Source organism: Sebastes fasciatus, chromosome 18 (assembly GCF_043250625.1).
Source record: "Sebastes fasciatus isolate fSebFas1 chromosome 18, fSebFas1.pri, whole genome shotgun sequence".
Lineage (NCBI taxonomy): Eukaryota > Metazoa > Chordata > Actinopteri > Perciformes > Sebastidae > Sebastes > Sebastes fasciatus.
The window spans coordinates 351,455-367,002 of NC_133812.1; the positions used below are offsets into that span (position 1 = coordinate 351,455).

Consider the following 15,548-nt stretch of genomic DNA (forward strand, 5'->3'; position numbering starts at 1 on the left):
CAGGTTCCAAATCACCTCAACAACCTCCCCATAAAAGCCAGGATTGCGTTCGAATAGTCCTTTTTGCTTAGGACGGTTCCTAACTGAGTGAAATGACTCGGAAGTATCTCAGTAGCAGCCATGATGAGAGCTGTTTGAATTCACCAAAAGTTAAGGAAAGGAGCTTCAATGCTTCCTTTATTATCTCCTTTAGCATAGGATACATTGGACCATCCTTTACCAAAGGAAACGAGAGAATAACATCCCACAATTCCTTGCGGCCGCAGTATTTAAAGCGACGCACCATTCGGCCGTTCATAATAGCAAACTATATGCTGATCTTGCATATTATTTTCATACACTAATTGGGATTCATGTTTAATATGAGTGGACAGTGACAACCATTTCGTTTCACTTTATTTTTAATTAATTATTTATTTGGAACATGTAACAAATACCTCAGTAAAAAACAAAACAAAAATAACTAATAAAATTAACAGTAAACAATCAATTAACAAATAATCAACATAAATAAATATTGAGAATATTTCGAAAAGAAGTTTGAAGAAGTACAGCCTACACTTACAGTATATGGTCCTACCCCTTCTCCATAACTCCAACAATTAACTCAATATTTATCATATATTCCTGTTTATTTCAAATCCAACCGTGGTAATGAAGTGATATTTTTCACCGGTTGTCCACGTTAGGTCAGATGATCCTTTATTATCTGTTGATAGAGTGTTCCAGCTGCAGGAGGAGGACCTGTGGTATCTCTCTTTAACAAACCGCAGGTGAAGGAGTCTGTCACTGAAAGACCTATTTAATAACGCACAGGGAGAAGCAGCGCCTTTTGTAGTCCATCTTCAGAACATTGTAGTTTCACCACAGCAAACTGACGTCACTAACATCCGCCGCCGTCGCATCATAATGACGGAGCCTAGTGAAAGACACTGCTGTTGTCTTTTCCTAACTCCTTCTGAATTCTCCTTCTCATCTTTCCTTGACCTCATGAGGTTTTCCACTGAGGTCAAGGAAAAGTGGTTAGGAAAAGACGTTAGGAATGTAATTATTTGATTATTCGAACACAACCCTGGTCATGTCTCCACTACGTTGCCATATAATTCCATCTCATGCCGTAGAGCATCACGTTCCTTCTGTGTAGATTTTCGAGTTTCAGATTTTTCTAGTGTTCACTTTTTGCTCAGTACTTACCAGTGTTCTTTTTGTCTCCTGTCAGATCTTCCGGTTTGCCTCGCTGCTGCTGCTTCTGCGTCTTCAGTGACTGAGTGTCCTTGTGCTTAGCCCTCGTGGTCCAATTCCTCCGAGCCACGAGCCGGACAGCTCGCTGCCCTCCTGCTTGCGTTTTTTTGCCTCGTTGTTAATAATAAACTCTGTTACCTTTTTACTCACATGTGCCAGTCTCTGCTTTGGGGTCCAGCTGAAAAACAAAACCTAACAAATTGCTCCCAATCTCACATAAAGCACCTTTAAAAAAAAAAAAAGACGGGACATGGATTATCTTATTTTTTCCCTCTTCAGCTGACAGCACCTGGTTATGCACCAGCTTCACTCAGCACTCAGGAATAGGAAGTTTAAATGGACAAAATATTATGCATGCACGAGTATAAATGTGTGCAGAATATAGCACCAATTCTGCCAGTTCAGCTGCTTTTGATCTGTAGGCATGACCTGCATAATCAAAAATATAAACATAATCTATAGGTAGAGCCAGTTTAACCCTCATTCTACCAACCTATTTAACATACAAGGACTAAACTACTGTAAGAAACAACCCTAGCAAAATCCTTATTTCTTCTCAAAACGTGATTAGTTATGTAATTAATGTCATCTGAAAAAAAAAAAAAAAGATTATTATTTTAGGAAGCTTACAGTTCATTTGCATGTTGTGTAAAACAATAATATACAGAGCACATTAGGAGATGTGTGTCTGTCTCCTTCACCATGACTGACAGTGACCAGGGGCCTCATGTATAAACGGTGCGCACGTACTAAAATGTTGCGTACGCTGTGTTTCACGCACACGCCGGGATGTATAAAAATCAACGTGACGTGAGAATGTGCGGACCGTGCCGCAAACTCTAGACCAGTCGTGAAAATGTGCGGGCCGTCCTCCAAACTCTGTCATTTGGCAGTGCCAAACTACAAAGTACTGAAACTCGCCAAATGTGTAAAAATATTTTTTCCACTCAATTTACTGAGCTTTATTTATGAAGTGGGATTAAAAAAACACATATTTCTTCACTAGTTTGCGCATAATATTTAACATCAGAAAGGCACAACAAAAACCCATTTAAACTAATGTCCCAGAGATGACATGCCTTAACCACTGTGCCAAAACCAAGATCGCGTGCTGCAAAATGTGGCAAACGAACGTGGTGTGTCGGTGCCCCAGAGGAGCTACAGATGGATGAACCGGACCCACCTAACAATGAGCCAAATGCAGCATCTATACAGCGCCGTTTGGATTAGATGCACAGAATGTAAAGCAACGAGGTGAATTGAGACAAACATTTATTTTTTAAAGGGACTATTTGTAACTTTCAGAAATGCTTCTTAACAGCGACACCTGTGGCCGTGAAATCAACGAAAGTCAGCGTCGGGCTCGTGCTTGTGCTCGCTCTAAATGGACATGAACGAGCATTGCTCAAAACAGTGAAGCGACACATGTCAGCTAAAACCACAAAATCACTATATTTCAGCTGCTTGGCAGTAATGTTAGCTGACCAGACGAAGGTCTCTCCATGAATCATTGCTGATACTGTGTTTGCTTCTCCTGCCTCAGCGCAGGCTTCAGCAGTGGGGCTCCCCAGCGAGAAACTCATCTCCCTCCGCCCGCAGCCGGAGAGAGCAGGAAGACACTGGCAACCGGTCAGTAACGAGACGGTAACGTTTCTCTCTGCGGAGCCCCGTCACTTCCCAAGACACGGGAAACCTCTGTTGGTCTGGAGGAGCTACAGCAGTTATTTTTGCACAAACGTTCACCAGATATTCTCAGAGCTAAACTAACTCTTCTGCAGTGTGGAGTGAGCACGCGTTCACGTCTAGAGGTGGAGCGAGAACGCGAGAACGCGAGAACGCGCGCGCTGTCTGAGTGAAGGCGAGCAGGCAGAGGAGACGAGACAGCAGCCACACGCAAGCACGCATATGCAAGCGCACATGTGTGCCGACCCGCTACATTTATACACATAGAAAGTTACAAACAGTCCCTTTAATAAGGTCTTTTAATGTATGACTTATCTCACCAAGAACGTCATTCATTCGTTTTAATTTGTTTTTATATATACGTATATATATATATTTATATATCCTACATTGTATTGACAATCTCTATGTGACTCCAGCACAGCGTCAGTGATGACGCAGCCAGACCGGCGCCCCTCAGCAGTCGATGCCCGGGGCGCAGCTGACCGTGCGCCTTCGGGAGCCTTCGGGAGCCTTCGGGAGCCTTCGGGAGCGCACGGTCAGCTGCTGTGGAGACGTTGCGTTTGATACTGATTCCCAAGGAAAGACCATCAAATAAAATATGTTTTCTAGCCTCCACCTCAGTAACAAGCACTTCAATTTCACATTCGGTGACATTCTTAATTTTTGTTCCTTTTCCAGCGTGATTTGCCATCGTTATTTGAACAATAAGTGACAGCATGGAGCGTGTTTATAGTCATTTGCATAGTTATTAATGGGAGGAGACAAGGCGGACCAAGTGGCACGTGCAGCTACGCTCAATTTCACGTTCATTGAGATGTATAAAGGAAAGGTGCGCAGGAACAGGCGTACGCACGGTTTTATACATGTGAAAAGTTTTGCGCTTACGTATGTTATATCTCTGCCTTACTCCTGAATTAAGCAGGGATATTCAAATTGAATCCAATAACAGGGACCACACGTCTGCTGCTTAGCGCGTTCTCTTTATTTACCTTTCTTCTCCTCGTCTACCCATAATGCATTTCACATTCTAACAGTGGCCTGTTAACCCTAGACATGACATCCCCCCTTTCCTTGGAATTAAACTCTTAGTTACAGAAAATAAAGTTTAGGATTATATTAAGATCAATTTAGCTGCCACATCTTAAATCATATTTCAACAATATCCATTTTGCACTGTTCTGAAATTATCACTTACAAAACATATTTTCCTTTTAAAGAAATCATTAATCACTACAGTATCTTCAAAAAACCTGAACTCCTGTCCTGCTGATGATTTTGTGTGGAGTCGCATTGAACGTTGTGGAGAACTTGTCGGTTTTGTCTTGCCTCAAAAGTACAGTGTCACCGACACTGACTTCTGACTGCTGCGCTCCTCTGCGTGTGTCTGCGTCCTTCCTTGTCAGGCGTCTCAGTGGTTCAAACTGTGTTGCAAACTGTGGGATAAATCTGCTGCTGTATCCAACAAGCCCAAGGAAACTCCGCACCTCTGTGTCGTTTTCTGGCTCCCTTGCTTCTGTCACAGCTCGCACTCTCTCCTCTGTCGGCCCGATACCTTTGTCCGACAGCAGAATCCCCATGAAAATCAGTCTATTCATGTTGAATTGGCACTTTTCTGGATTCAGTGTTAGTCCTGTCTCTCTGAGCCTGTCCATGACTGCGTGTAGCCGTCCGTCATGTGCCTGTTGGTCATGTGCGTGTATGATCACGTCATCAGAGATGTTCTCAACGCCTTCGATTCCAGCTAGGGCGTTGGCTATCTCGTGCTGATATTGTTCACTGACAGATGATACACCAAAGAGCAGCCTCTTGTATCTGTATAATCCGTTGTGCACTGCAAATGTGGTGATCTCTCGTGAATCAGGGGTCAGCTCAAGCTGGTGATAGCCCCATTTCAGGTCTAACTTGCTGAATATGGTTGAGCCATTCATGCCCTGGAGCACCTCGTCCACAGTGGGGATTGGAAAGCGTTCCCTCACTATAGCCTCATTAGCACGTCTCATGTCCAGGCAAAGTCTAACATCGCTTTTTGGTTTTGGGACGACCACAACTGGATTCACACACGGGGTCGGCCCATTGACAGGTTCAATAATGTCCAAGTCCATTAATTCCTTTATTCTGGACTCTACTGCCCCCCTGAGGTTGAATGGTATGCGCCTGATGGGCTGGGCTACTGGCCTCACCTCTGGGTTAATGTGCAGCTTAACCTGTCTTGTTTTCAGCTTTCCTACTCCGCTGAATACTTCTGGGTACTGCTGTTGGAGTGTTTGCTTAATTTTAGTTACAGCAGAAATGTTCTCACCTATTCTCAGAACCCCCAGTCGTGTCGCTGTCTTTTTTCCCAGCAGTGGTTCACCGTTTCCCTTGATAACAATGAACTCGGCATGTTCAGTTTTGTTTCCTATTAAAACTTCACATGTAAATGCACCCTTGACTGTTAATGGCTGGGTGGAGGAATATGCATACAGTTCCCTCTCAGTCTTAGGGATATATGAGTGACACTTTATGCGTTCTGATTTCAGTTTTTCCCATGCATTTTCTCCCATTACATTTCTTGTTGCACCAGAATCAATCAGCATTCTCATATTCACTACCCCCACACAGAAGGTAAGTCTCTCTGGCATGTTGTCATCATTAATGGCAAAAGCAAAGTCATCATGTGTATCAACATTGTTTACTTTCTGTTTTGTTTTCGAACCTTTTGTGCGGCACATTTTTCCATAATGATCTTTTCCTTGGCACTTGTGGCATGTCTGTCCGCGTGCTGGGTATTTCGGATCTCGGCCAAGATGATCAGTATTCCCACATCTGTAGCACTTTCCATCATTTTTATTTTCTCTGTTTGGTTTTCCTTTTGTATTCCAATTTCCGTACTTTCCCTTCATTTCTTTTTGAAGGACTCGATTCACTGTCTCTGTAGTCGCTTTCACCGACGTGCATGACATGCTCTCCATTTGCTCCTCGATGCTCTCACAGCGTGTAGCTCTCACAGCGTGTAGCTATCTCCAGTGCACGTGCTAGCGTCAGTCTGCGACCCTCTTCTAAAAGTTTTCTGCGTACATATTCAGATGTCCCTTTACTCAAAATGGCATCTCTGATCTGATTATCAGAATCTCCTCCATAATCACAGTCTCTTACAGCTTGTCGCAGGCGTGTTGCAAACTGCTGCACCGTCTCCTCTGGCTTCTGTTGCAACTTTAGAAATGCGTGCCTAGCTAATGCTGTGTTGACTTGAGGCACGAAGTAATCGTTCAGAGCGTCGACTGCCTCCTGGTAGTCCGTCGGCTCACCCGTGTCCGGTAATGTTGAGAAAACATCTTGTACGTCTGGTCCAGCTAGATGCAATAGTAGTGCACGTCTCCTTTGCTTTGTAGCTGCTGTTGAATCTTCGGTTATAATAAGTCCTTTACCGTCAGCATACAGCTCAAACAACGTTAGCCACCTCTTCCATCTGGAACCTAGCGTAGCCGGCTCCGTGTAGCATGCAAAGTTCTGAATTCCGGATTTCTCCATACTAACTAACTACCTAAACTTGTACGTTTAACTAGCTAAATAGCGTTCATCCTCGTCGCCAATGTTATATATCTGCCTTACTCCTGAATTAAGCAGGGATATTCAAATTGAATCCAATAACAGGGACCACACGTCTGCTGCTTAGCGCGTTCTCTTTATTTACCTTTCTTCTCCTCGTCTACCCATAATGCATTTCACATTCTAACAGTGGCCTGTTAACCCTAGACATGACAACGTACTTTTCCAATTTTGTGAGTACGCCATCTTCCAGTGTGAAAGCTGCGCAGTCGTTTATACATGAGGCCCCAGGACTTTTCATTGTCAGGTCTCTCGGGGAATACAGCAGATAACATATACTGTGAAATTATTCAGTTTTTAAGAGAAACTGACTTAGTTAAACGAATCTAGAGTTTTCCTAATTATTTTTAATTTATTTATTATTTTTAATTATTTATTTATTTATTTTGTCTAGCACATTCTCCTGTTCCACACTCCAGTCCAGGTGGTGGCGGTAATGCGCCTCTAACATGTTTTGCCCACCGCCAATAAACACCAAAGAAGAAGAAGAAGAAGAAGAAGAAGAAGAAGAAGAAGAAGAAGAAGAAGAAGAAGAAGAAAGCCGGCCAGTAGTCAGCCACTTCCTGTTTACGTTTCCACAAATGACGTCACGAGGATAACATTTAACAACCAGTTTCAAACCGAAACATCTGACAGATAACTAGAGAAACAACTCTTCAATCTCTCCGTGAAGGCTGAATCAGATAGCCTCTATCTTCTCTACACACCGGAACACCGGGGAGGAAGGAGGCTAGCCGGGCTAAGCTCAGCTAAGTGTAGCTACCGTTGAATAGGGAACATTAGCGGGGAGCTAGCTAGCGAGTTAGCAGCATAAAGTCAACAGCACTTGATCTTTAAAGAGAGATCTGTTAGTATGGAGAATAAATATAACCTCAAGAGTCCAGGTAAGCTCACCTTCACATGTTGTTTCTCTGGTCTGCAGCTGTCACTTTGCTAACATGAACAACTCAGTTCAAAGCCACCAGTTCACTGTTGACATGTATTCATTACCATGACGGACAATTACTAACTGTGAACACACTTCGTCCAAAGTAAATGCCTCCGCTGACATGAGCCGCTATGAGATGGATTGACTATACTTCTCAGTGTTTGTCTTCATTTGTGAACTCCATATGGAGATACTATGAACAACAACATGGCTATTCATTGAGCATGTCTCTCTTCCTGGCCTCAGAGAGTACGTGGTGCTCACTTTCAGTATGTAACGTCCCTGTGTGTGCAGCTCCAGTCCCGGTCATCTATCACCAGGGTTCTACTGCTTCCACAGGTTTCTGTACACAGAATATGGCCTAACGTTAGGTGGATCAGCGGTGTTATAGTAGTGATTTGTGTGGGTTTTTTATGCACTTCTGCTACAGTAAGCCTACATAACTTTTGTGATTTTGCAAGGATGTGGTGTGTGGAAGAATCGGCTTATATTTGAGACTTAATAAGATCAAAGATATTGGCACCTATGCAGTGGAGGCTGGCGCGTGCTCGCGCGTGTGTGTAACAGGCCGGTGTGGTCATTAGAATGTGTCTTTGCACCTGGCCAAGAGCTTGAGAACAAACATGGAGTGCCACACATGTTTGAATATCCATTTAAAGGGGAGATACGCCCTTTTTCGACATTCATACATGTTATTCCTATGGCCTAAGACAGTCCAAAAATATATATATACAGTAACATGAAAAACTATCTCCCTAATCCAAAAATTAGAGTGTTAAAACTCAAACTGGTGATGTCATCGGGTATAAAGAGTGGAGCGGCTCCATAGACAATGAATAGAGAGAGATGTTGTAGATGCCACTGAGAGCATCCAGGGGAATGTTCTGAGTATATGGGAACATTTTCTGTTTCACAACTGGCAACTCTACAATAGTATAAAGCTAATGTGGGTATTAAAAAAAAAGAAAACAAACATTCTGTGGGTCCGCAAAATCAGCGACCATGACGACCATGACGGAGCAGCTCCAGACTTTATACCCTCTCTAAGGTTTGTAAATAACAGAATTCTTGATTTGGGTGGTGTGCCCCTTTTTCCCCTTTCAGATTGTTGTATTATGTTTGTATAAGGTCTAGTGGAGTATTACATATCTACATCAGCACTTCTTTGTATGCAGGTGCAGACATAATTTGTTTTTATGATGTAAACTGAAACTGAGAATTTGGTCAGCAGAAACAAAAATCTTGAAAAAAGTAACTTTTAACATGAAAGCATTGACTGCATGCCACGTATCACCAAATCCTCGCTAAAGTGTCATGTAAGCTTAATATTTGCTCTACGGGTGTACAGCTCTTGCTCCAAGGACACACACACACACACATACACAAACACATGCAGGTGCTCAGTATACCACAGATACATACATGATTTGTTTAGAGCCACTGGGTTGGAACTAGGGTGTCAAGTTTTCAGTTTTCATATTTAGAGTTTCAGTATTACTGTGTCATCTGGCTAATCTTACTGGAGTTTCTGTTAAATGCATGTGTTAAATCACTGTGTGAGTTAGTTAGTTAAACTTGAGAAATTACATATATACAAGATCAAATATTAAAGGTACAGTGTGTCTGGTTGCATCTAGCGTTGAGGTTGCAGACCTCAACCACTTAACAAACTGTTAACCAAAGACATTCAGTTAGTATCACACAAGTGCAACTAAACATTTTCATTGTTTCGCACCGGTGCACCTGACATTTAGCAGGTCTGTCTCTGTGTGTGTATGTCAAGCCCCCAGGAAGTGTGATCGTCTTTGAAGCAAATTTTCATAGTGGCCAAACGGACGTACTACAACTTCTGTGTCCGTCACGTGATGCCATTGGGCCCAAAAATACTTTTTCCCATAGACTTCCATTGGGAAAGAAACGTGTGTAACTGAGGATAATCTTTTTTAGGTGAATCAAATTCCCAGTATGAACACTCTAATAGTCCTTATTTAAATCATTAGTATGGCGTTTAATCAGCATCAAAACCCGCACGGGCACAGAACAGTATATATATATATATATATACACCTATAGGTGTGTATATATATATATTTATATACATATAAACATATATATATATATATATATATACACCTATAGGTGTATATGTGTGTATATATATTTATTTCACATTTATTTTTCTTCTCCTTCATAGTGCTGTAAATTGTAGTTATATTACGCACGGTCTGGTGTATAAAATGTACTATATCCCATCCTTCCTTATTGTATCCAACCGTTTTCTCTAAATTCAGGAGCTGACTGAAAAAGTGTAATAAGCTGTCTTTAGTACTCCTGGTTTTACCTTTTAGCTGGATGTCGTGGAAGTAGCAGCAACAGAAGAGCAAAATGAGTACTCTGACTCTGGAGGAGTCTTTTCCCTCCTTTTTTCTGTGCTCTGTGCCTTTCACGTCTTTAAAGTTGGTTTGTTATTACGCAATATTGTCTCCTCTTTCCCCTCTGGACCAACTATGAATCATTGCCAGTGGCAATCACTCAAAATATATGTTACATAAGATGATTTGGCACACAAGGATTATCACCCTATCGCCTTGGGCCAGTGACCGGACCTCTGCAAACCCAACAGAGGCCAGAGGCACTTGTGTGGGAAAAGGGCTTTTCCTTGTCATCTCTGCTTACTGTTACCGGAAGGAAGAGCCAAAAATGGGCATGGGATATGGAGCACTGGAGCGCCTGTCACAGGGCATCCAGGCACTGGCATGGACAGTGGTGTTAAGAGGATGCTGTGCTGAGACCTGGAATGCCCCCCCCTCCTCTCTCCTCTTCCAATACAGCATCCCTAGGAGTTACAGTACATTCATACGATCTACATACAGTGCCAATGCAGGAAGTAATGTGCCCTTTAGGTAAAGGTTCTGTAAGTTAGTAGTTGACTAGTCACAGGGAGCAGCCATAAAAGGGCACAGCCACTCACTGCTCCAAACAGATACTGTACATACTAGGGATGTTAATAGTTAACCGTTTAACAGTTAACCGACGCTAAGCATTTTAACCGATTAACGCTATCGGTTAAAACAGTTAAAAGAAATGTTAATAATTAATTCAAAAGCTGAGAAAAACTTGTCAGTTTAAGGAGAAAAGTTGTTCCAGAATCTGAGCCGGAGTTACAGATACAGGAAGTCGGCTCCCGTCGAGCCATGAGCGGGGCGAGTTGTAGCCTCGTAGCATTTATTCACCGAGAAATAAACTGTACACACACTGTCTGCTACACCTACGTTCAAAGCTATAACACCACCGACAAAACCTGCATTCACCGCCGTGACACACACGGTCTGTCGGAAACTCGCTGAAGTTACGCCGCGCTGACAGACCAGTTTGTGACAACGGTGAGCACGAAGCTACCAACAGAGCTACAGCTGCTAATGTAGCACAAACACACACACTGTTTGTCGGTCAATCGCTATCGTTAATCCGGGCAGACAGAGTGTTGTTACGCCGGGCAGACACACAGCTGACATACTGATGCCTTGTCAGACCTCTTGGCGTCTCGTTACGGTAGCAGTAAACGTGCTTGCGTTGTGAATTCAAACAAAATACTTGCTCAGGTTTCGGCAACAAAACCACTTAGTTAGGTTTAGGGAAAAACAACGATGGTTGGTTTTATACTCACAAATACTAGTGTTGGTATCTGCCTCTAAAATCCATATTCAGCTGGGCTCTACTTGTGCGAGTATGGTTTTATCATAACCAATTTGACCAAAACTAAAAAATTTGTAGTTAGCCCTAATTGTTCTTCAGGATAAGTCAGTTCATAGAAGCTGTGACGATGGATGGCTTGGTAAGCAGACTGACCTGGGAGATCAGACATCACCCTGTGAGATGTGGTTTTGACACCAGGATAATCTTGTCCATGACTCGAGGAGTCCCAGGCTGAGTGTGAGCTGCCATCAAAGCTGGAGCTGCCCGCTGCCATCCCAGAAGATACTCTAGGATGAGGCACAGAGCAGGCTCTTTAAAGTGGCTCATCTTTCATTCTGAAGTGCCTGTCCAGCCCTGATAGCCTATCACATCTCTGAGGCCTCCTGATTCCACTCTGCGGGGGACTGATGGATCCCCCAAGTAGAAAATCATGACTAACTGGTGGCCTGGAAGATAGAGAGAATCTTTTAACCTGAATAGCTCTCAGCTATAGCTCTCTCCGTCTCACCGCCCCACCTAAAAGTGCCTTTCTTTCTCACCCCTGCCACCAGTATTTTCTAGAATGTTGGGATTTGTAAAGCTCTCTTAAACAAAGAAAAAATACCACAAACTTTTGTTTTAGGAAGTAAGAAAAAATAAGTCTATACATTATTCAGACAGAGGTTAACACGTAACACAAATTTGTTTAAGCGCCACTAATTTCTTTAACGCATTAACACAACTTGCGAATTTGAGGTTGTAGCACGCTCAGTTTAAAGCTAGAGTGAAGATACTGGTATGAAATTAGAAAACCTAATGAATCCATTGGTACCAACCATGTCTTACTAAACTTGCGCTACATTTTGTCGAGGAAAAACTAGCATGTCCAGTTTCAAAGGGGTCCCTTGACCTCTGACCTCATGATATGTGAATGTGAATGGGTTCTATGGGTACCCACGAGTCTCCCCTTTACAGACATGCCCACTTTATGATAATCACATGCAGTTTGGGGCAAGTCATAGTCAAGTCAGCACACTGACACACTGACAGCTGTTGTTGCCTGTTCGGCTGCAGTTTGCCATGTTATGATTTGATCATATTTTTATGTTAAATGCAGCACCTGTGAGGGTTCTTGTGTTGTTAATTTCCAATATTAATTATATACATACATTTGCATAAAGCAAGCATATTTGCCCACTCCCATGTTGATAAGAGTAAATGTATATAATATAAACTGGAAAAAGAAAGTTCAGAAACTTGTGTTTGGTGGATTATTTCTCTGTTGTTCCAATGCTAATTGGCATTTTATTTTACATCGTTGGAAAGCCTGTTTATTTACCTTCACAATGATGTCCAACTTGTAAGGATCATGCATTTGTGGGATGAGCAGCACAGCTGATTATGTGGGGAGCGCCCAAGAAAAATTTGCCAAAATGCTTTGCCGATGCTAAACAGTGTATTCTCCTGTTGGTATTGACTCTTGTTTTGAGGTGTTTGGTGGATTGGATGATTGAACTCTCTATCAGTAACAAGGAACAAACGAGACATATTGGCTATTTTACACTTTATTCATTTAATACACCGTCAGGAGCCTCAGTAGCGGTGGAAGATCCATACGCAGCCACAACAGCCTGGCACCTCCTCCTCATGCTGGTCACCAACCTGGTCACACGTTGCTATGGGATGGCGTTCCATTCCTCAACCAGGATTCGTTGCAGGTCAGCCAGCGTGGTTGTGTTGGTCACTCTAACACGTACAGCACGCCTAAGCTGATCCCACAAGGGTTGAATTGGGTTGAGGTGTGGACTCTTGGCAGGCCGTTCCATTCTCTCTACTCCCACATTGTGGAGGTAGTCTGTGATAACCCTGGCTCTGTGGGGGCGAGCGTTGTCATCTTGGAGGATGAAGTTAGGTCCCAGATTGTGGAGATATGGGATCGCCACTGGCTGCAGAATCTCATCCCGATATCTCACTGCATTGAGATGGCCTTCAATGATGACAAGCCTTGTTTTGCCAGTGAGGGAGACGCCCTCCCCCTCCCCCCATACCATGACACTGCCCCCACCAAAAACTGTTACTCCATCGGTGCAACAATCAGCATAGCGTTCTCCACTTCATCTCCATACTTTGACCCTGCCATCCGACTTTGGCAGACAGAACCTGGACTCTTCACTGAACATGACATTCCCCCACATGTTCAGGTTCCATTGTCTGTGTTGTCGACACCAGCGCCAACGGGCCTGACGGTGAAGGGCAGTCATTGCAGGCTTCCTGGTAGCCTTATGAGAATACACTGTTTACCATTGGCAGAGCATTTTGGAAAAAAATTTCTTGGGCACTCCCCACATAATCAGCTGTGCTGCTCATCCCACAAATGCATGATCCATACAAGTTGGACATCATTGTGAAGGTAAATAAACAGGCTTTCCAACGATGTAGAATACAATGCCAATTAGCATTGTAACAACAGAGAAATAATGGACCAAACACAAGTTTCCGAGCTTTTTTTCCCCAGTATATATGAAATAAATACTTGACAAATCCCCCTTTAAGGTACATTTTGAACAGATAAAAAAAATGTGGGATTACTTCGCGATTAATCACGATTAACTATGTACAATAATACATATATGTATGCATGTATGTGTATACATGTGTGTGTGTGTGTGTGTGTGTGTGTGTGTGTGTGGGAAGGAGGACATAGTCAGTACAAATAGTTTTTAACTGGCCACAAAGTTAAGAGTGTGTATTTTCCACACAGTCGGTCCTCCTCCACACAGCCTCACTGTGCTGCTGCTGCTGCTGTGGGGGTGAGGCCCAGTGCTGCTGGGTAGTTGTTGAGGAGATCACTACTCCCTGTGCTGTCAGGACTACTTAGGTCACACATCGGGCTTGTTGTTGCTTTGGGCCACAGGCAGGATGATGTATGTACCATACACTAAAGTTGAACTCACTGTATACAATACATCCTGACAGACACATAGTAACTGTGAGTCTTTCACTGCACTGTAATGTAATGTATGCCTCCTACACAGGCTGGGAACCAACAGAGAAGCAGGAACAGGGCTGAATGACTCATAATACATATCAACATCACAATTTCAAAGAGTGTGATTGTCTAATTACAAGAGCTGCAATTTAATTATACATGATTAACAATGGGTTAACAACCTGTAGGAGGCAGAAGGTTTAGTGGGAAACTGTCGTAAATGGTAAATGGACTTGGACTTATATAGCGCTTTTCTAGTCTTCTGACCACTCAAAGTGCTTTACACTACATGTCAGCATTCACCCATTCACACACACTGATGGCAATCAATGGGAGCAATTTGGGGTTAAGTGTCTTAACCGGGGATCGAACCACCGACCTTCCGATTAGTGGACAACCTGCTCTACCCTCTGAGCCATATCATCAGATATATCGTCAGATATATACACCGCTCAGCCATAACATTCAGACCACTGACAGGTGAAGTGAATAACATGGATTACTGGTTACCATGGCACCTGGCAGTGGGGGGGATATATTAGACAGCAAGTGAACATTTTGAACTATGAACTTTGTGTTGGTGTGACGAAATATCGTGCCACGAAATATCGCAATATAAAAATGTAACGATGTGCATCGTCGAGACGGAAAACTGAATTGCGATATCAGGGCATAATAGATACTACGTACATACGGGCTGCGGGCAGCTGCAACCTCTTCCTGCTGCTGTTCAAGGCCTATGGAAGGAGGCTGAGTATGCGTCATATCTTTGGGGTACAACACATGCGCAGTAAAATCTGGTCTGCACTCGCCGAAATTGAACCAATCGCAACTGATCGCAACGCTTCAGTTACACTGCGCATGTGTCATACCCCCAGAGCATGTCCGCCCGTGACTCAGCCTCCTTTCTATAGGCCTTGTTGGAGCTCCAAACACATCAACACACACAGTGCAGTCAGTGAACAGCTGATCAGAGAGGCTGCGGTGGAGGAGACGAGTTGACGCTACGCTCGTTGCTGTTAGTAAGTGCATTAAAACTTTGCAAGTCTGCTGTCTCTCATCCTCCGCCGCTATGTTTACACAAGCAGAGCGTGTTAGCCCGGCGGCTAACAGCTAACTGTAAACACGTGTAAGTTATTTAGTTGAGTTGTGAATGACTTTAGTTCCCTTTAGTAAGCCGTGCTCCTATACTTCATAAAGTATAGGAGCACCGTAACCCTTGGCTACACAAGACTGAAACTAAAGCTGGCAGTAGGCTGTGTAGTCCAACTGTTTAGGTTAGTCTGTCCTGTATCCTATTGGTAAACTGATCAGCTGGCTGAGACAAAAAGGCTATTTTTTCAGTCATATATTTTCATCATTCAGGTTTTGTTAAAATTATTGTTATAATATCGTATCGTATCGTATCGAGATCGTGAACCCAATATCGTGTATCGTATC

General features: G+C 43.2%; 1 protein-coding gene across 1 annotated transcript in view; it reads left to right on the forward strand.

The window, feature by feature from the left end:
- The first annotated feature begins 7,032 nt into the window (after positions 1–7,032).
- Positions 7,033–15,548, forward strand: part of ube2j1 (ubiquitin-conjugating enzyme E2, J1) — a 47,053-nt gene continuing 38,537 nt past the window's right edge. Inside the window, exon 1 of the mRNA XM_074615472.1 lies at positions 7,033–7,400. Coding sequence (XP_074471573.1) covers positions 7,370–7,400 — 31 coding nt within the window. The 5' untranslated portion in view covers positions 7,033–7,369. The remainder of the gene's footprint in view (positions 7,401–15,548) is intronic.